General features: G+C 41.4%; 1 protein-coding gene across 3 annotated transcripts in view; it reads right to left on the bottom strand.

Moving 5' to 3' along the window:
• The window catches only part of IQGAP2 (IQ motif containing GTPase activating protein 2), a 297963-nt gene that overhangs the window by 105192 nt on the left and 170665 nt on the right, over positions 1 to 22106 (bottom strand). Inside the window, exons 6-11 of one of the 3 annotated variants that reach the window (XM_066602867.1) lie at positions 13485 to 13552; positions 12822 to 12935; positions 10615 to 10793; positions 8798 to 8885; positions 6663 to 6826; positions 3537 to 3624 (exon numbers count right to left, since the gene is read on the bottom strand). In XM_066602867.1, coding sequence (XP_066458964.1) covers positions 3537 to 3624; positions 6663 to 6826; positions 8798 to 8885; positions 10615 to 10793; positions 12822 to 12935; positions 13485 to 13552 — 701 coding nt within the window. Of the gene's footprint in view, positions 1 to 3536; positions 3625 to 4462; positions 4481 to 6662; positions 6827 to 8797; positions 8886 to 10614; positions 10794 to 12821; positions 12936 to 13484; positions 13553 to 22106 lie in introns of those variants that run through there. The other 2 variants (XM_066602868.1, XM_066602870.1) reach the window with 2 other exon arrangements.

Consider the following 22106-nt stretch of genomic DNA (forward strand, 5'->3'; position numbering starts at 1 on the left):
TATATTTATGGAACCCAAAGAGCAAGCTGGTGCATGGCTGGTTGGTTAATCTACTGAACTAAAGAGTCAAACAACCTACAGACCTCTCTCTGGACTCCTCTATAAACATTGGCATCTGCTGAGTGAGCATGTCTATTTTAATAAGCAGAGGGTGATAAGCCTGTGCCAGACACCTCTGGAAGCACCACATTTCCAAGAGGAGCACACGGTTAGGGTCCCTTTACACCTGCCGATTTATCGTTTGAGCATCGTTCACTTGTTCACCCCGTTCATACAAATTTTATTGAGCAATAATCTTCCGTGTAAAAGGGCCTTTAGTCATCTTAAAATCCTCCTCCATAGATATTACAGAAAAGTTATTTGAACCCACCAATTTCGGCAGGATCGTATGTTTATCTGAGCCTTCCAACAGATGAGGTCAGGAACAAGAAGGAAGCATCAGGCTTGTTGCCTTTTAACATCAGATCCTTTTGTTCTCCCTGGAGATAAGCTGGCGCCAGAGGTGTCCGATAGTGGCTTATTCCTCCCGCTGTCATTGGAAGCACATGAATGCCCAGCTAAATTGAGAAATAACTGTTGGCCAAATGAGTATACAACCAACAGCTATAGAAGGTGTATTTGCAGCTTAAGATGCCCAATCCTTCTTTCTCTAGACTGGGCAGTTGATAGGCCGGTCAGGGTGCCCAATACATATTTGCAAAATATGGTATATTATAATATATACAGTATTGAACGGTTCACAAGTATCTTATGAAACAAACCAAGAGACGCCAGAGTGTAGTATATATTAACATGCTGATAATGCAGACATAGTTGGCATTGGCTGTGCACCGCACCCATACCCAGCTTGCTTCTGAGGGTGCGTTCACTTCAGAATAAGCAAAAGGCCCCTGAACTTTTGGATTACAGCAATCCGAATTATAAAATTTGACATGAACATTATAAACAAGTCAATTATATTTCAGAAACGCTAATTAAATTTGCAACAAAAATAAAATACATTACATATAATGTACAGAAAATCACAAGCAGCCCTGAGTAATTGTCACACGGTACCCTATAGATTCATGTTCTGACAACATGTGGGAACAATTCGACATGTACAACTCAGACTCGCTCACACACAGCCAAACCTGCACCAGGCAGCCGACAGTGTTAGTACATCCATGTTAGAACGCACAGATCATGTTCAGCGTGCAGTGCAGAGTGTGATCCTTAAGAGGACAATTCCAACCATACTCATGCAGACACTGCACAAAGGAACGGATGGGCACAGAAGCCGGGTGTTAGTTCTATATAAGCGCATGGCTCGCACTATGCAGGTTAGTGGAAACATAAAAGACTAGGATTTTAAAACCCTCTTTGAAATAAAAGTAGACATTGTATGGTATGATACGTCAATGCCGGCACAGGACCAGGACATACTTAAAGAAAAAAAATCATAATTCCTGGTGGAGGACATAATATAACATGAAGCACTATTGGTTTTCTCCACTTCGTCCCAGCGGAGTCTGTTCATCGATACACTTAAACACAACTTTAATTCTGTAGACGTGATTGTACAAAATCATGAACTGTGAAGAAAACACACATTACATACGTATATCAGCAATATAATGCTCCTTTCAATCCTTGAAGTGCCATCCATCTCAACTTTTCTTAACGTAGAACTCATGTTGTACAAAGGGTTAACAACCCCTCGCTATATGCCACATTAGGGTATATGAATGCCACAAAAGGGGCCCCCTTAATGAAGAGCAGTTCTTATTTTGTTGGACTTGGCGCATCCATGTATTACATGGTTAGCCTTTATTTGTATGGCTGTAATGTAATACTGCATTTTCCCTGTAGATTATTACACTGAGAACCGATCCCTACAATGTAAGAGCAGCTCCCATCCTGGTATTTCAAGCATAGCCATTCATCTGAATGCCCATCATGTAATACTACCTGACTGGCTGAGGTTTTCCCTGGAAAAATTGGCTGTTTGCAGGAGTTATCTGGAGCGGGGCCATAAGCAGTTTGCTCTGGGGACCACATTCTCAAAGGGATTGTCTCTGAGATCTGACTCTCAGGACCCCCCGAAGATCAGCAAAGTGAATTGGAGTGAGCTGCAGTACCATGCACAGCCACCTGTACAGATGAGCCGCTATGGCTATGCAAACATTGAAGAGTCTAGGCGAACCTACGGCACACATACCAATGTGGGGACTCGCGACGTTTGTTACTAGTACTACTGGAATAAGGTGACCAGATGTTCCAATTTAGGTGGGACAGTCCCATTTTGGGACCCCGTGTCCCGATGTCCCCAGGGTCCCTAAGTGGGACAGCCTGTTGTCCCGCTTACGGGACGTTGGGGCACCATAAAAATGATTACCAGCCAGAGTTCTGATGGCAGTGTGTGCACCCGGGTTCCTCTTACCCTGACCTCTCCTCCTTGGTTCCGCAGGAGGAGAGGAGGAGGAGTCCGGGTGCACATTTTCACTAGCAGCAGCGGTGCTTTGAGTATTCAGTTGCCAAGCACTAGCTTGCAGGGGACTATTTGACGGATGTAGGATGAGTGCAATCATGCCCCTTAGATCTGCCCAGCCAGATCTTTCTCCTCCATGTGGCAACATCTTGTGGAGCTACATAAATCATCCCTCCTGGCCCTATTGCCTCTTCTCTGATGTTCCTAGGCGCTGCTGTCAGCTCTTCTGCGCTCCTGCAACACAATAACTTATTTCTGCCACTGTATTTATATTAAGGGCTTAGTTCGGGTGCTGTATTTATATTTGGAGCTTGACTCTAACACAGTACTTATCCACTGAGCTGGTCTGGTGTGGGATGTGTTGCTTTCTGCATAAACATAATACAAGCAGATTGTTTATTAGTGCAATATGTATAGCTTTTTTTCTTATAATGCGGATGTGGGTGCAAAAATCAATTCTGCACAGAATGCCATCTAACCTAAGGCTAGCACTGAACCTGGAGTTCATATCCCCATCAATCAAATAATTGATGCATTACCCTAAGGATAAACTACTAATATGTCCTTGAAAACGCAGCAGAATTATAAATGCAGCTCTGGATTAAATTCCAGACTGCATCTCAATATATTTACAAATACTTATTTTTACTGTATATGCAGGCTGCAAAATAACATTGAAAAGCGTAAAACCTACTGCTGCCTGTAATTAAACTATCTCAACTTAATGGCGTGATCTCATTTTTCAGGCATGAAAGGAGCGGTAATATTGCAAATGGCTGGTGTGTGATCTGTAAAGCAATTTCAGCAGTTACGGTCACCAAGCAGCTGAAAATGCTGTACAAATTGAAACAAAGAAACGTTAACTACCTGATACATAAAAGAATACTCCCAACACAGCATAAAGTGGTCATTGAAGCAATTGCCACACTGAGAAGGACAGTAACAGAAACATTTATTGAAAAAAATTGGTGTTTTATCAAATCAACACAACTACATTTTCCGCATGCACTAATTAACGGAAATTAAGACCCAGGCGTGGGACACAGTCATTTCAGTGGTTACTCACTAAGCACATGAGCCTCAGCTTCATTATTGGCAACACTAACTTCTTTCTGAATCTCGCTTTTGTCAAGAGAACTGGGGACACCTGCTTTCTAGGATCAGGAGGAGAGAAACCTTCAGGTTAATGTTAACGCTATGGAAAGAACCAGTATTTGTATTTCTGAAGACGTACATGATATGAAAACCAACAATGATGCTTTAAGGATAGATGAACATAAAGTCAATATGCTGCGGATTTGCTGCCACGGATTAACATGCAGAAAATCTGCAGCCTATTGCAGTAGCAGCAAAGTGGAGGAGATTTCAGCAAATCTCATCCACACACTGCACAGAATTACTCAACAATTGTGAAATGCTGTAACAAATGTTCTTTTGATGCTAGAGTTGAACTTTAAAAATTTGTCAACCAGACAACCCTTTAATTATAGGTGCAAATGTGATAAAATATCAAAAGCATGGGTATTTACCTGTACTCTGTCCCAGCCGTCCAGTGCTGCAGCTCTATGATCCTCCTGGTCTTTGCAGTCAATTATTGTTCTCCTGGCATCTTGGCACCCAACATCTGAGTGCTGATGCTGGAAGAATGGCACCTCACAGCTGCGCCCTCTGATTGGCTGCAGCAGTCAGGTGGTAGCAGTTCCACAACAAAGACCAGGAGGTCCAAGAAGCTATAGTGCTAAATTGCTGGGACAGAGAATGGGTAAATACCCCTAGTTTTGTCACGTTCTCATATTTGCACCTATAACAACAAAGAAATTTCAGGCATTCGAACAACCCCTGTAAAACTACATTGAGAAACAGTGGAAGCATTTTCTAGGATGAACTATTACTGTGTTTCCCCAAAAATAAGACCCTGTCTTATATTAATTTTGCCCCAAAAAAGGCACAGTGTCTTTTCAGGGAAGGGAGGGGGTGGAGGCTTATACTTACCTGGTCCACTGCATCCCGATGCTGGCTCTGCTGGTCTCTGGCGGCAATCTGCTGTGTCCTCTGCGCTGAGGTATCTTCTACTTTCTTGTCACAGAGCTTTGAATACCACGCCTCCAGCAAAGCGAGCGCTGTGATTGGATCGAGCGCTAGTCAATCACTGAATGGCTGTGAATGATCAAGCGCCGGCTCTGATTGGCTGGCGCTCAATTCAATCACAGTGCTCGCTTTGCTGGAGGCGGGGTATTCAAAGCCCCATCACCAGAAAGAAGAGGATTTCTCAGCGCAGAGGACACGGCAACCTGCTGCATCGCCACCGGAGAAAAGCAGCACGAGGCAGCAGGACACCGCGGACCAGTTGAGTATTGATGTTTTTTAGCTAGGCCTTTTTTGGGGAGGAGGGCTTATATTTCAAGCCTCCCTCCAAAACAGGGGTAGGTCTTACTTTCGGGGTAGTTCTTAATTTCGGGAAACACTGTAAGATGCAGGAGCACACAAATGACACAATAGTTTGGAAATAATTTCAGTGGGGTACAGTACAAGGTACATTGTGGGGATTTACGGTATATGAACAAGGGCAATGTTTACCATAGCAACCAATCAGCATTAAGGTAAAAAACTGGAAAGACTGATTTTCTAAAATGTTATGATCATCATATTTATCCATAAAATAGTAACTCAAATAAAAGTAGAAAATGGTCAGTTACTTTAGAAATACATCACCGAAATCAGTCCCTGTTGGCAATTTTTACACAACTGTAATAAGGCCACATCTTAGGAATGTATTAGGACGGCAACCCTGACCACCATTGGTTCTAATAACCAACTGATCACCATAGGGTGGTATTTTAGGCTTAGCAGTCCCTTTATCTTGCTTTGGTTATTCACATCCATACAGTTCTGTTGCATTTACAGCAGACAGAAGTAAATGTTTGGTTCCACTAAATTCACTTACTGGGGGAGCCGATGTCATTTCTGCACAATGAGTTGTAAAAATAATGATCTCTGCTTCCTAGTGATGAAACCATTCACTACATTAAACTTCACTCTATATGTATGCTTCATCAGATGCTTCTAACAGAAATATTGGTGAACGATCTATTGTGTTACAAAGTTTAATTTGACTGTTACTGCATAAAAATACCTTCCTGTGAGGCAGTTCTTTCAATAGCTTAACACAGCAAAAGCCATTGTAAAGTAAAAATAACTTTTCAATGGCTTAAAAAAAAATCTGAAAACTTGTTGCAGAAAGTTATTACAGTCAAGTTAAACTTTGCTACACCTGCAGCTTCCCATTTGTGTTGAAAGCTCAAATTAATTATGGCATAAAATCCCAGATGAAAGGGCGCAGCATGCTGCACTACTTTGGCCAAGGAAAATGCTACAGGGCAGCAGATACACTGTTTGTAAGGGTTACTGGTGCGCCTTAATTATCCTAATTTCAATTTTAGCTGTCTAACAGATAAGTAGAATATATATATATATATATATAAATATAATATCGAAATAGCAGTCCGCAGTGCATAGTGTGATTGAGGTAGTTAGAAAAAGTGCAGTGGCCATTTTGGATGTCCGAAAATGGGTCCCGGAACTGGCAGATTAGAGGAACAAAGGCAGAGAATAACAGTAACAAGTAATTTACCCCCCTCCTTTTACATCTACAATGGAAAAGGATTTTCGATACTGGCAATTTAAATACAGCGTCACTTCAGTGATACCTAGGATATAACAGCAGTAATAGAAAATGGGGTTTTGGGGGATGGACGCACCCACTTTATAATCCAGACCACTTATATGAAGCCATAGAACCACATTACTGGCTCAGCTAGAAAAACCTCCATATCTGCTTCTCGTACAAACCATTTTACTATGACAGTCATTGTAGAGTGCGTTACGTCAGTATGGAATGGGACTTTACTATGTCAATATTCATGGGGACTGTCTTGTATTCATGTGGTCCTAAACCATCAGGGTCCTTATTGGTAGGCGACTAGAATAGCAGAGCTGATATTGGGTAAGTATAAAGCCAGTGCAACATCTTTGGGTTAGCTGTACATGCAAAGAGCATTAATAAAACCTCACATTACCATTCATATCACGGGACTGACGCAAATACATTCTTTTCAGTAACAGGTTAATAGCAAGGAACACATGCAGTATGTTAATGGAGCGATGGGCATGAGGTCTTGGATGCCGCCATTACCTGCGTTTTCTGGTCTTTAGCGATACTCAACTGAGTCAGGTACCAGGGTGAATTTTGAGGCTGAACATCAAAAAGGCTCAGCATGGGGACCACCAGAGTCTGTAATAATCCCGCCTCATCATTCCTGTCAATGGCCTCATTTACTTGGACTAAGGCTACATTGGCTGAAACAAAAGACACGCTTATAAAATTGCAAAGGTTATTCACAAGATGTTCTCATGACTATTTTAAAGAGGATTTGTCGGCTACACAGACAGGTCTGTTTTAGTAAACACTTGCATTCATCATAAAATACCAAGTTCGGAGAATCTCTTAGAACGCGGCTTTTTGCGGTTTCACCATTATTCCTCCTGGTAAAATAACTAAATAAAATTGGTAACACTGTTAGTTTATGAATTTATTCAGACATTTTCAGGAGGAATAACAGAGGAACCACATTATGCAGAATTCTACCGATTACATGTATTTACTCAAACAGGTATGTTAGGAAACTGACAGGTCCTCTTTTAAGGAGTTTCTGGGACTTTTACTATTGCTGACCTATCATCAGGATAGGTCATCAACAGTTGATCGGTGGTCATCCGCTGCTTATGATCTCAAGCGATCAGCTGATTCCTTGCATCACTGTTGGTGCAGACAGCACTGGAAGTAGAGAACGCTGTCAATTTTGTTGCAGCTCTCAGTGTCTGCAGTAGCAAACTGGCCACTGCAATACAGATAGCGCTATTTGCTATCAGCTGATTGGTTGGGATCCGAAGTAGCAGACTCCTGCCGGTCAACTATTGCTGACCTATCCTGAGGATTTATCAAGTCATATACAACCCCTTTAAAAAATCATGTCCCATTAAAGGATATTTGTTACTAACTCTTCCCTCCCGCCCCCCACCAAATAAAAAAAAAATCTAGACCCTAGGTGGGGGATGTGAAAAGAACGTTATCCATATCTTTAGTTCTATTCACCGTGCTTCTCAGGACCCCAAATTTCCAATTTCTTTTGATGTGCCAAGAGAAAATTGTTTGATGAGCTGTTTACACATTGGGATTGGTCCAGTTCTCTTTCCTTTCATTCAGCCAAAACTTCATCCCTTGAGTAGGGAATGACATCTCCAGCTCCCTTGAGCTGCAGAAACCAGGCAATGAAAACTCTGTCTTGTGCACCACACTTCAAGAATCAGAACATATGCGTCTCAAGAGCTGGAGACGCCAATCACTAGTCAAGGAGCTGAATAAGAAGAAAGTCTGACCAGTCACAGCGTGTGAACCGCACATGAAACGCTTCACGCTTAATTAGCATACTGCACATGCTGCATAAAAGCAGAGATTTGGGAACCTTGGCAGCACTGTGAAGAGAACTTAAGGATGCATAGAGTTAACTTCAGATCCCCCAGCTATGGTTTATGGGGAGGGACTTGGTGACAAAAATAAAATCACCAGTAGAGACAATTCTTTTGAGTTATTCTCTTCTCTAAAGCTCTTAAAAACTCTGTTCAGCCATTTCTTACAGGAACAGCTTGGTATAAAAAAATACCTTATTAAGAAGCCAAAGGGGAGAACAGCTACAAAGTAGATTTGTGGAGGACCCAGCATGTCTGTGCATCACATTAACAGCCCATTGATTTTAATGGAAATGTGTAATGCTTCATTTGTCCTGCAGTAGTGCTGTAGGGAAATGGAATACTTGCTGTTTGGTTCCTCTTTAGATCACAGCTGATCACTGAGAGTCAACGCAGGGAGACATCCTGTAGTCAGCTTATTAAAGAACAATGGCTGAACAAAATTTTAACCATTTGAGACAATTCAAAGGCTTCTATTGATTTGTAATTATTTTCAGTATGGGAGAAAAAAAACCTCTTGATCCTGTTGTCCAATACTTTGACATTTTCTCTCTAGTTAGAGCACAACATGGGTCAAATAGAGGGCTCACAATGTACAAAGTAAAGTTGCTAGAAGCAAGAATATTAGGCAGTTCAGCAAGCGGCAGGAAGCTTTCTTACTATAGCTGCAGGTTAAATAGAAGTCATTGCAGGGTGGTAAAAAGTTCATGCAACACAAGCTACAATCACACAACTATGTCTTCCATCATCCAATCACACCCAATGTCATCCAAATGGCTCCATGTGTAATGAGGTACTTACTGTTAACCTTATTAACGTGACCTTGTATCTCCGCTTGAGTGAGAAGCTCTTCATAGACGTCTCTCTCGTCTTCAGAAATGCTATTGTTCTGTAAAAGCAGTGCAAGTCATGAACAATCATAGCGAATACAGCACATATCAACATAGTATAATGGTGAGGACTGACAGCATACAGTAGTTTTACAGAAATGTACAAAATATTTAGAATGCGTTTAATCACCACAGAATGAACATCAAAAGGAAATAATCTACATCAGGTTGCATGAGACTAGAAAAAGGGTCTGCTTGTATCCACATCTTATACAGCCAACCCAACTCAAGTAAGTAGAACTAAGCAGTATCACTAGATAACCATCCGTGGATATGAGTAGCGCCATTTCTAGGAAAAACCCAGACCGTTTTTTTCTCATTTCAAACAAATCCTTTAGTATAGTAGGGAATTCTGTATATTCCCCCTCTATACACTGACGTGCCAAAAGTCATGGGATAGCAGAATGTAAATTGATTATGAAGTGGCGTTACTTTGGATGATGGCTTGGGAACGTCCATGTCTGTATAAGATGCTGTAAGGCGTTATCTTGTGTGGGACGTTGAACAGTGGCTAACATGCTCGTGGCAAGGGGACGTATCGGAGTTCAAACGAGGCCCAACAGGGTGACGTGTGTTCCAGGAAAACATAATTGAAGGCATTATGACCCACAGTGGACAGTGCAGTGACCACCCACAGGTGTTCAGTGATGGCGACCAGTGGCGTCTCGCTAGAATTGTTTTTATGAATAGACAAGCGCTTCTGGCAGAAATCACATCCACACTGAATGCTGGAGACCCCCACACACATATCCCAAAGGTCTGTGCAACATTCTTGAGGCTCCAGGGCATATGGATGCAGAAGACCCACCAGAGTGCCTCAGTTAATGCAATAAAAAAACGGAAAAAAAAAAAAAAAAAAATCAGCTCACCAGCTGCATGCAGAAATGCACTGAGAAGAATCTAGCGTAACTAGAGTTTGCAAAAATGTATTAAAATCAAAGACTTACTGAAAATGCATTTAAAAATGGCTTTAGGCTGCCTGTCCACGGGCGTTACGATATCCCACGGCAGATCTCCACGGAGAATCGCCGCTATTAGTAGCATGCTGCGATTTGCCGGCCGCAAGCGGAGAATTGCTATGATTCTCCACTTGTGGACAGGGGGGCTGCGCTTTCCATAGCAACGCTATGTGGAAAATCTGCTACATGTGAACTTCTTAATTGCATGTTTAAATACTTTTTGGATTTTTCTGACATATATCTGCCAAAATAATCCATGATAGAACTCCAAGACGGACAGTCAGAGTTCTGCTGCAGATTTACATGTGGATCCGCACACAGACTTCGTCCGATTCAATGCAGCAAATCCATGTCTAGCTGCCCAACATGGTTTCCGTCGAGAAACAGTGTCAAGAATTTTTCCACAATGAAAATTTTAAAATCTCTGCATGGAGAAATGTGCAGTGTATGAACTATGGAGCAGTTTCCCATTGGGTTCAATTTTGGGTGTGGGATGGGGTAGGGGGGTTAATAGAGTAGATTCTGCAGCAGCATCCACGTCAGTATAACTCCTTGCGATCGAGGCCTTACATTATATTCATATGCCGCAGATACGCTGCAAATTTTCTGCAGTGGAAAATTGGTTTGAAAATGCTGCAGATTTCACCCTCTCATTTAAAATCTATGGTGAAAATCCGCAGCACAAGTTGACTTACGACAGACTGATGAAGAAAACCCGGAAATGACAAGTCAGAGAACAGCAGCTTTGGAACATGATCCGATAGTTTACCTTTAGTTTTGCATTATCCTCTTTTATTTTCTTGGCTTGATAGAGCTCATCATGATACTGCTGATCAAAGCCCTTGGCCACATTTAATAGCATTGCATTTGGGTTCTTCAGGGTCACCATTGTCTGGCTAGCTACTCCCTTATCCAAGGCTTCATTAATTGCAATTACCGCTGCATGTACTAAAAACAAGGACATTAAAGAGTTACATTGTGCTTTACTCTTAAATAACAAAAAGAATCAAGCTTAAAAAGGGGGCTATGAAATATATTCTACCCAGTGATGGTCTAAAAGGAAAACTGCCTTTGTTGCCGACAGCAACCAATCATAAAGCAGCTTTTATTTATCAAGAGCGCTAAAAGAAATGAAAGCTGGGCTGTGATTGGTTAATAGGCTATAAAGACCGTTTTAAAGACTTCAGACATATTCATCATTGCATGCATACTATGCTCAGAGTGCAGAAAATGTGCTCTTCCTGTTTATCATTGCCTCAACCATCTTTGGGGCACCTGTTCAGAATACTCATCAAGTAAAGATAAATCAGAGATTTCTCCCATCATCTATTTGCCTTCAGGATTGTGACTAACAAGGGGGCATCCTCTACGTCTAGATGAAAGAAGGTTTCTACACCAACATAGAAGGGGTTCTTTACTGTAAGAGCAGTGAGACTACGGAACTCTCTGCCTGAGAACGTGGTGATGGGGAACTCACTGAGTACAAGAGGGGCCTGGATGCTTTCTTGAGTGATACAGTATTACATATTATAGTCACTAATTACTTCAGAAGGGTCGTCAATCCAGGGATTATTAGGACTGTCAGATTTGAAGTATTTTCCCTACAAATAGGAAAATTGGCTTCTACCCCATTGGTTTTTTTTTTGCCTTTCTCTGGGTCAACACTGCAGTGTAATAAGCTGAACTGGATGGACATGTGACTTTTCAGCGGATCACACTCAACCAATCATGTTCAGAGTGCGTTTGCTGTGCCCCATCCAAAAGCAGTGTTGAAGAAAAATATGGCAGCGCCCTGTGTCCAACTGTAAAGCACTGAAATGGATCCAACGAGAGAAAGATGTACCAGTCATGTAAATAAGTTTTTATAGAAGCTATTTCTTAGTCTGACGATTACTGAAAAGCACGTAGAAGTTAAAGCATAAGTAATATGTTCAATGCGGTTGGTTCATCATTGCATCTACTCAGCATGAGCCCTCTGCACTCCAAGCAGGTCACATGATTCACTCCCTTACATCACAGTTTACTCTGGGAGTAACCCCAGAGTGTAATGATAAATACATCTGTTGGAATTTGGAAGCAGAAAAACATTTCACTGAGTATTAGGCACAGGTTTTAGCGTCAACAACTGAGTCAATAAAAAGTCTTCCATGAAGCCACCTAAAAAAAACCAAACCTATAGTCAAACTGTATACACTTTGCATCACGGCGCATGTGTGGGAAAGAAGCGGCAGGAGGGGCACACAGTGCATTTGCAAGATTTCAGTGCTAATGCCCATACACAGGGGGTGGTAGCAAGCGAGTGAAGAGGCCAGGTTTCCGCAGTGACGTCTTGACTCAGGAGGAATGAGGAATGAGGCATTTGCATTTTGGGCACACCAAATAAAAGAAAAAAATTTCTGTAAACAGAGTTTTTGTATAAAACCATGTGTGGCCTGCTTATGTAATGCTCCATTACACTAGAATGGTGGATTTAAACTTTTTTATTTTTTTTGGTGACAAGTTCCCTTTAATGAATTTGAAGGCCTCTTAAAGCGATAATTACAAAGGAACTCTCCATCAAACATAAAAAATATATGTCTTAATATTTGGCCATTGAGCAAATTATTACAGACGTATAGAGACAGATATTAAAAACCTCAATGAAATAAATATTTTACAACTACCGTGTATATGGAACAAGACCAGTCATCTGGGCTTTGGGAAAAAATGATTCAGTGTGCAGGTTAATTATTTTTAATCGATGCAACAGATTTCCCAATAATTTCCACAAATAGATGCTATTAAAAAGAAAAAAAAAAGGGCAATTTTTCACCCCTGTTACTAGTGGTAGAACATCACTGCTTCCAAATTGCCTCTTCATATTGCCATACACTTTGCTACCACTAGAGGGTACCAAATAGTAACATCAAACAAAGTTCTAACTTTTCTAATAACTAGAGAAGAAGCGATGAAAAAAAGGAACTTCAATGAACTTACAGGCTGCTTCATCCACGGAGAGCTCGTTAGCCAGAATCCCTCCAATTTTGCTGAATGATGGCATCTGGATTCCATACTTTTCCAGCTCTTTTGTCATGTTACTGATCTCTTCCTCTAGATACCAAATAAAGGTGATTAATATACTGAGCATAGCATTTCATAAACCTTTCCCTTATTTATGACTTTCCTGTGCAACATCCAAATTATCTAGAAAAGGTTTCTTCACTTCAAACAGACTAATGCAGTCTGAGAATCACAGGCGGCTCCGATAGTCAAAGAAAGTGAGCTACAGTAATAAGGATGGGAAGAAGTTGCTGGGATGATTAAAAGGGTTATAAAATGCTCAGATGGTAGCAAGATGAGAAAGAAGAAATGTAGAGGAGATTTTATTTAAAAAGTACTTTATTTTACACAGAACATTCTAAGTCCCTGTACTAGGATAGAAAACCTTAAAATGTTCTAGGAGGCAGACCACGATGCTCTGCACCCCAATGCCCATTCTGGAACATGGCCCCCCAACTAGAATGTACTGTTCAGAACATGCATGTGGTTGACGGGCTTTTTAGGCATCCTCGGGCACCAGGACATTGGTGCTACTGCTGTACCCCATATAGCTACGTTCCTTGTCACATCCTTTGCATGATATCTACAATATTTGGTTACCTGTGAAGTCCACTTTGCCCAGTAAGTCTTGTATTTGAGGGGCAATGCCCAGCTTAAACAGATATAAACTGCAATAGAAAATACGGCAATCAGCTATAAGACTTGAAACAGAGATGATACATGATAAAAGCACATTTGCAGAATCTATTGCATTTTAGATAGAAAGGATTTCTATTTTAGACATCTAAGAAAGATAGGGAACAAGGAAAGAGGATCCCTGTCCTTAATAGGCGCTTATATTCTAATGAGGGTAAAGTGCTCATCTCCTTCAGATGAAGAAATAAAATGCTGAATGACATCACCACCTATATAATATATTCATCTTAGCCTGATGTGATGCAGTTTGTTATCAAAACAACTCTGCCCTCATGTGTTTGCATTATGTAACTACAGGCTGTGCCTCACTTACTCATCATCACCATAGCATCTACAGCACTCTTCACGCCTCACATCATCTATATCCACACAAGTGGTGTGAAGCTACCTCCCTCCATCAACCACACAAGCAAACATCGTACAATGTACACCTTTTCATCGATCATCTGCTGAGGTTTCATGGCGACAACTTCACGAAGTAACAAAATCTTGCTTTGATAAATTCCAAACTTCAAATCCTGTGAAATCATGATACATCCTTGAACATATGTTGTATTGTATGCTAGAAGGCGCAGTTTTCAGCTAGATAAAATCTTGCTTATAAAGGCCCATTTACACATAACAATTATCGGTCAAAATTCACTTAAAAGCTATAGTTTGAGCAATAATGGTTGTGTGTAAATGCTCCCATCTTTCACTCTTCGGCTGAATGATAATTTTTAGGTGAGCATAAAATCCATCGTTGAGTCGAAGAGAAGATAACACAGACGACATGCTGTGTTTGCTGTCCATGGTGTTGTATTCTCCGAGGGAGCGCTGATTACATTGTATTCAGCAGTAAGCCCATGGCAAAACAAAGGAGCTGAATGCAGAGAAGAAACCACCTCCACTGTTCTCTATATACAGGTCCCGAAGGCTTATTTACATGCTTTTTTCCCGTCCCGTTGGCATGTTTGATTTAGTGCGCATTAAAACGCTCGTTTTCATGTGAAAACAGCCTTGTATCCCTGCAGAGATTCCCATCATCCTATTGCTTTCAATGGGGCGGATGCTGCTGTGCCACTGCTGTGACAGATAATTTCTTAATAACACTGCTGTCACAGTGTTTAGTAATGAAAGGACTCCCCCTGGGGATGAAGGAATCCCCTGCCACAGCTGTCACAGCTGCAGCAGGGCACAGCAATCCTCTCCCATTGCTTTCATTCGGCACGCTGCTGCTACCACCCCATTGAAAACAATGGGCGATACCGCAGAAAGATAGGACATGCTGCGTGTAAAAACCCAAAATCGCAGCATCGCTGGAGTGAAAACCTAGCAAATAAGAATGAAACCATTGAAATTCATTGGTTTCATAATCGTGTTTTTACTCACTCTCACATCGCACGAAACACGCACGATTTTCTTGCCACTGAAAAGGGGCCCTTACTGTTATTCCTAATGCCATGCAAGAATTTTCCTGATCGTGGAGTATATTATATACTTCCCTCAGGTCTCATAGGAAGGCATTTCAAATATTAGTTTCTTTTGGAGGGTAGAGGGAAATCCATGTCAACACTGGGAGAATATTCCAGGCAACAAAGACGTCTACATTCTACTAGTATATAGATAGATCTTTTTATTGCAGTCGCTGTCCTGGGAACGGCTTTCTACTAGTAGAATGTAGATTTCTTTGTTGCCTGAAATATGCGTATTCTTCTAGTATTGACAAAGATTTCCCGCTTTCCTCCAAAAGAAATTAGTATTTGAAATGCCTTCCTATGAGACCTGAGCGAGATCTCGTTCTCTTGGGGGAATTTTCATGCAAATTCCACACAAAATCTGCAACATTTTAACTTCCTATTGACTCTGAAATCCATGTTGCAGAGAAAAAAAAATTACATTCATTCTTGATGCAGATTCCGTATCAGAAAATGTGCAGATTAGGCCCAATTGATGACGTAAATCCATAAGCAGACCTGTAGCATCTTCACATGAAAATCAGATTTAGAAATCTGATGGATTTCTGATGCACATTTCCATTGAAATGTTTAATTGTAGGAGGATGGATGGATATTATACCTCTAGTCTGTGCAGGATAAAGAACTAAACCCATCCCTCACATGTATCCAAGAACTATAGCCACCAAGAAAGTGTATGCTTCCGCAAGGAAATATAGTACCGAGTGATATGTCAGTTATTAGATTTTCCACGTAGTGTTTGTCATAAACATTCATTATTGTACACGGTACATTGCTACAGGAACAAGTAATACAAAACAAAAATGATTCACTGAACAAATGCCTAATATACAGGCTGCAGATCCTGGCTCCAAAATCATATGGAAGCTGTCTAAAAGAAGATCTGTTTTGGTTGCTCATGGCAACCAATCACAGCGCAGCTCTCATTTAACTTACCAGTGTAAGAAATGAAAGCTGTTCTCCATCTCTTGCCAATTCGAAAATGTATTCCTTTCCTCCCACCAAGAAACAAAACAAGTAATAGTTATCTCCGTCACATTCAAAGGTAAGGGCGTTTCATCAATGATTTTTTTGATATTGTGGGACGGAGATACCAACCAAACACTGGTGTAACTATAGGGATGCAGAGGATGCGGTTGCACCCGGGCCCAGAAGCCTTATGGGGCCCATAATGCCTCCCTTTTCCATATAGTAAGCCTAGTACTATGAATAAAGCATTATAGTTGGGGCCCTGTTACAGGTTCTGCATTGGGGCCCAGAAGCTTCAAGTTATGCCTCTGCATTAAGGGGTTAAGAGAAGTTGGGGGGGGGGGGGGGGGGCAAAATAAACTTTTGCACCCGGGCCCATAAGCCTTTAGCTACGCCCCTGCAACCAAATATCACATTTTGTCTCCTTTTTTGAGGGAGAATGATAATTTACACTTGACTAATGTTTCTCACAAACATTTTAATAATTTTATGGATATTACGTTAAGTGGAAATTCTGAACTAGAAAGTGCAGTTACTACCCCCCACCACAAGGAACAGCATGCTTCCTGCCTCAGTAGTCATCAGCACATACACAGACATCTATACCAGCGGGGGACTTAGACATAAGTAAGCGCGTTCAGACACTGCGGTTTTTGACACGCAAGAAGAAATAATTACAGATAGATTCACCAAACGTTTTACATAGAGCTAAGCATATAGTTCGGGGTAGAAATAAAGGATCTTCTATTTTGTTTCAAACGGAACTTAACCCCTTAAGGAGCACGTGCTTAGTCCTGGGCTTTAATATCCACTAATAGCAAATGCAGGAGCCGGTCAGGTCCTCAGCTGTCAGACACAGCCGAGGACCCAGAGGAGAAGCTGTTTTAACTGCTTCTCCCTACTCCTTTCCTGGATACATAGAGCTCAATAAGTGTTTCGTACTAAAGAGTGAAAGTGGAATAATGAACATTTCCACTATGCAACCCAGGTGTGCTCTGTTACAGCAGAGCTGCAGGGTCCCAGCAGACCCAGATCAGCTCTGTTAGTGTCTATTGTCACTACTGGGGGCTGTTTTACCCTGTAACTAGGGCTCCTATAGGTGCGGCTCCTAAGGACGCCCCAGATGCAGTGGAAACATTTTAAATTGAAAAAAAAAAAAACAATGTGAATGTAAAGGCCCGCGTCTTTATATATCAGTTAGAACATAAACTAACAGTGAATATGTTGTATATATCATTGAATGCTCGGCGTAGCGGCTGTGGTATGTGGGGCGACCACCAGACAACCAAAACGCAGACTTCTTAAACACATTTCTGACATAAGTAATGGGAAAGCCAAGCATGTATCGGAGCTGCTGAGCGCTTCATTTCCCAGTAGAATCGTGATCTTACCTTCTTCCGACACGATGCAGTAAAAGGGTTTTTAAACCCAACGCGGAGGCGATAGAGAGGCAGCCATTACACGGAGGGGCTTTTTAGATCTTTGAGTTACACACTATATTTCCATCTGGTTTAAATTACAAGAACGATTAGCTATATGTTTACTGAGTATGGGGAGAAGGAGGTTTTTCCTTATTTTTTCATTTTTTTCTTTAAACCCTGTCTTCTCATTTCTTCTGACATTTCTGGTGTTAATGAAACATTTACATATGTGATCTGTAATGTTTTATTGGGTAGTATGGCTCTTAAAACTGCATTTTTTCCATTTACTTGTATGCCATGATTAACAGCGGTAACGCTGGAAATGCGTAGGGCTGTTCGGAGCACACTTCCTGGATCATTTTTATGATGCAATGAATAAAAGTTAATTTTTAAACACAAGTGCTGGAATTTTTATAATGAAGTCTTTAAAAGTGATAAATCTGGTTCATTTTAAGACTGTCTAGTCTAAAGGTCCATTTACACACAGCAATTATAGTTCGCTCTCAAAATTCGTTCACGAGCGAAAGTGAGTGATAGTCGTTCAGTGTGAAGGGGAAAAAATGGCTCACTTGTTGTTTGCGGTTGTTTAAGCGGATTTTTCAGACAGCTCAAAAAACCTTGTTAGCACTCGTTGGCTTGTCGTCCTTAACCCTTTGCAATCCAATTTTGGATCCAGGGTTTCCCAGGGGGACTTTCTATTTTTGCCATTATACAATAGAGCCATCCACTGGCTAGAGCCAGTACTGCTGTATGGGGCATGCTGGAGAGGCCCCCGACTACAGAGCGGCCAGTAACATACAGTAAGAATACCTTGCCGAACATCTTCCGACATCAGAGCTGTACAGCCTTCAATCTGAATGTCTTTAGACGTCAGACAGTGGATTGGAAAGGGTTAAAAGTTCCCCGCACAGCGCTTCACATATGAAGCGGACAGGAAGCCCACAAGCTGCCGGCAAGACTTTCAGTTTGAATGTTCTGCGCGAGTGTTGACAATCCTGACTGTGACATCCGTCATCCAAATGACTATCAACCCGTGGGCCTTAAGTCTGCTCTCACGCTGCACGCTTTTTACTGCGACCAACACCGCGCTAACCTCAGTACAATGCTGCCATTGATTCCAATTGGGCCTCACAGACCAGCGCTTGAACACAACGTTTCTAACACTGCGAATTTCTAGCACTATCTGTCCTATTTTTACGTGTTTAAGGGTTTTTAATGCATCTCATCACCCATCATAGTAGTGGGGTGCATTTAAAACCGGTCGGACTGTATAAAATACGTTAAGAAATGCACCGCGAAATCACAGCAAAATGACGCGGTTTCGTGCTGCGTTTTCTGAACGCATATGTGAGAGCACCCTATGTTTGCAGTGCCTAATGATCATACAATATTCGTAAATATGCCCCATTCTTTCTTGATAGCTATACTCTGGCTTAGTTCTTTATCCAGCTACTTCTGGCAGAGGGATACATGCATGTGACGTGGGGTAGTTCTTTATCCTGTACAGACTATATCTAGACTAGTGGTCCCCAACCAGAGATTTGGGGGCCATATGTGGCTCATGACCCCCTGCTGTGTGGCTAACCATAGGAATCCTGAGGTCCATATAAACTGACAATTGCAGACATATCCCAACCACTAAACAGCGCCAATTCAGATGGCATAGTATCAAATATCACACAGAAATACTTATCAGCAAATGCTTGCAATTTCACAATTTTTTTGTTTCTCCACATTTAGGCTAGGGCTTACCCCACCATTGCAAGAAATTCAAAATCTCTTGAAACTGAAGAGTCACAGGCGTGGCAAATTACAAATCACAATGTGAACACATTCACTTACATCAGGACACAATGTAGCAGGGTCATAGTGTGATGTCAGGACAGGCAATATGTGTGGCATTCAAAGCCACCATGTAGTCTTAACCCCTTAGTGACCAAGCCTGTTTGCGCCTTAATGACCAGGCCAAATTTTGCAAATCTGACATGTGTCACTTTAACATGGAAAAACACCAGAAAGGTTTTGCATATCCAAGCGATTCTGACATTGTTTTTTCGCCACATGTTGTGCTTCATTTAGGCGGAAAAAATAGACCGATAGAAATTGTGTTTATTTATTAAAAACGCCAAAATTGGGAAAATTTTGAAAAAATCGTCATTTTTTCACATTTCCAACTGCAATATCTTAAATATGTGCAAACATAATATAGAAATTTTTGCTAAGATTTATATTTCCACCCGTTTACTTTATTTTGGGCGCACATTGGAAAAACTTTCGTTTTTTTAAAACTATTTAGGAGACGTACAAATTTAACATTACTTTTTAGCATTTTGAGGAACACTTTGTTTTCCTATACCAAGCCGAGATTGGAAAGGCTCATGAGTGTCAGAATAATAGATACCCCCCCCCCCCAAATGACCTCATTTTAAAAACTACACCCCTTAATGTATTCACTGAGGGGTGTCATGAGTATTTTGACCCCACAGTTTTTTTTCAGGAATTAATTCAATTTAGAGGAGAAAAAGTAAAATGTCATATTTTTGCAAATCTGTCATTTTAAAGACATATTTTTTTCCTATAGTTTACATGAAAATCAGGATTTACACCCCAAAATGGATACCCCTATTTCTCCCGTGTTCAGAAATATACCCATTGTGGCCCTATTGTTATATCTGAGTCCACAACGGGGCCCAAAATGAAAGGAGTAGTCAGTGTCTTTCAAAACAGAAATTTTGCTTGAAGTCCTTTTAGGCCCCATAGCACACATGTAGAGTTCTTGAGCGCCCAAAACCATAGAAAACCCCCACAAATGACCCCATTTTGAAAACTAGACCCCTTAAGGAATTTATCTAGGGGTGTACTGCATATTTTGACCCCTCAGTTTTTGAATGAATTCAAACCAAGCAAAAGGAAAAAATTGTGATTTTCGTTTTTTCGGCAATTCTGTCATTTTAAAAACAGCTTTTTTTGTACAGCACACATATGAAGGAAGACTTGCACCCAAAAATGGATACCCCTGTTTGTCCCGTGTTCAGAGACATACCCATTGTGGCCCTAATCTTATGTCTGGATACACAACGGAGCCCAAAATGAAAGGAGCGACCGGTGGCTTTCGGAACACAAATTTTGCTTGAAGTCCTTTTAGGCCCCATTGCCCACTTGTAGAGTTCTTGAGCGCCCAAAGCCATAGAGAACCCCCACAAATGACCCCATTTTGAAAACTAGACTCCTTAACGAATTTATATAGGGGTGTACTGCGCATTTGACCCCACAGTTTTTGAATAAATTCAAGCAAAGCAAAAGGAAAAAATTTGGATTTTTGTTTTTTTGGCAATTCTGTCATTTTAAAAACAGCTTTTTTTGTACAGCACACATATGAAGGAAGACTTACACCCCAAAATGGATACCCCTGTTTGTGCTGTTTTCAGAAATATACCCATTGTGGCCCTAATCTTATGTCAGCATGCACAACGGGGCCCAAAATAAAAGGAGTAATCGGTGGCTTTCAGAACATAGATTTTGCTTGAAGTCCTTTTAGGCCCCATTGCCCACTTGTAGAGTTCTTGAGCGCCCAAAACCATATAGAACCCCCACAAATGACCCCATTTTGAAAACTAGACCCCTTAACGAATTTATCTAGGGATGTACTGCATATTTTGACCCCACAGTTTTTGAATAAATTTAAGCAAAGCAAAAGGAAAAAAAATAGGATTTTCATTTTTTGGGCTATTGTGTCAATTTAAAAACAGTTTTTTTTTGTACAGCACACATATAAATGAAGGCTTTCACCCCAAAATGGATACCCCTGTTTGTCCCGTGTTCAGAAACATACCCATTGTGGCCCTAATAGACTTACAGGACCCATGGCTAGGCCTACAATGAAAGGAATACCCGTTGGATTTCAGGGTACCACTGAATAAATTTCAGGCCCCATTGCCCACTTATAGAGCCATTGAGCGGCCAAAACTATAAAGAACCCCCTCAAATGACCCCATTTTGAAAACTAGACCCCTTAACGAATTCATCTAGGGGTGTACTGCGTATTTTGACCCCACAGTATTTGAATGAATCTAAGCAAAGCAGAAAGAAAAAGTTACGATTTTCAATTTTTTTGGCAATTTTTTCAATTTAAAAACAGTTTTTTTGTACAGTGTACATAGGAATGAAGACGTTCACCCCAAAATGGATACCCCCGTTTGTCCCGAGTTCAGAAACATACCCATTGTGGCCCTAATCTACTTACAGGACGCATGGCAAGGCCTATAAAGGACGGAACACCTGTTGGATTTTAGGGCACAACTGAATAAATTCCAGGCCCCATTGCTTATTTGTACAGAATAAAGATTGACTCCCTAAAAATTCCCCCCCCCCCCCCCCTCCGCGGCCTTTTTGGCGTTCGCAAATCTTAGATAAAAGTAAAAATGTGAACTGTGTAGTATTTCCGAAGACAGGGGTAATTACGGAGGCCGGTTGAAATGGGCCCATGGGGCAATAAAACCGGGTATCCCCCCCCCCCCTCCTCTCATGCTTTTTGGGGGTATTTCATGACCTCAGTGGCGGGTATGGGGTGTAAAAAGTGGCGTTCCGTGAGTCTCCGTAAGCTTGATGAGGTGCGGCGGTCTCACACAGAAGGCGCTCAACAAGGTGCTCCTGGAACTGCAGGAAGGTGAGCGTTCCCG

Source organism: Eleutherodactylus coqui, chromosome 5, assembly GCF_035609145.1.
Source record: "Eleutherodactylus coqui strain aEleCoq1 chromosome 5, aEleCoq1.hap1, whole genome shotgun sequence".
NCBI lineage: Eukaryota > Metazoa > Chordata > Amphibia > Anura > Eleutherodactylidae > Eleutherodactylus > Eleutherodactylus coqui.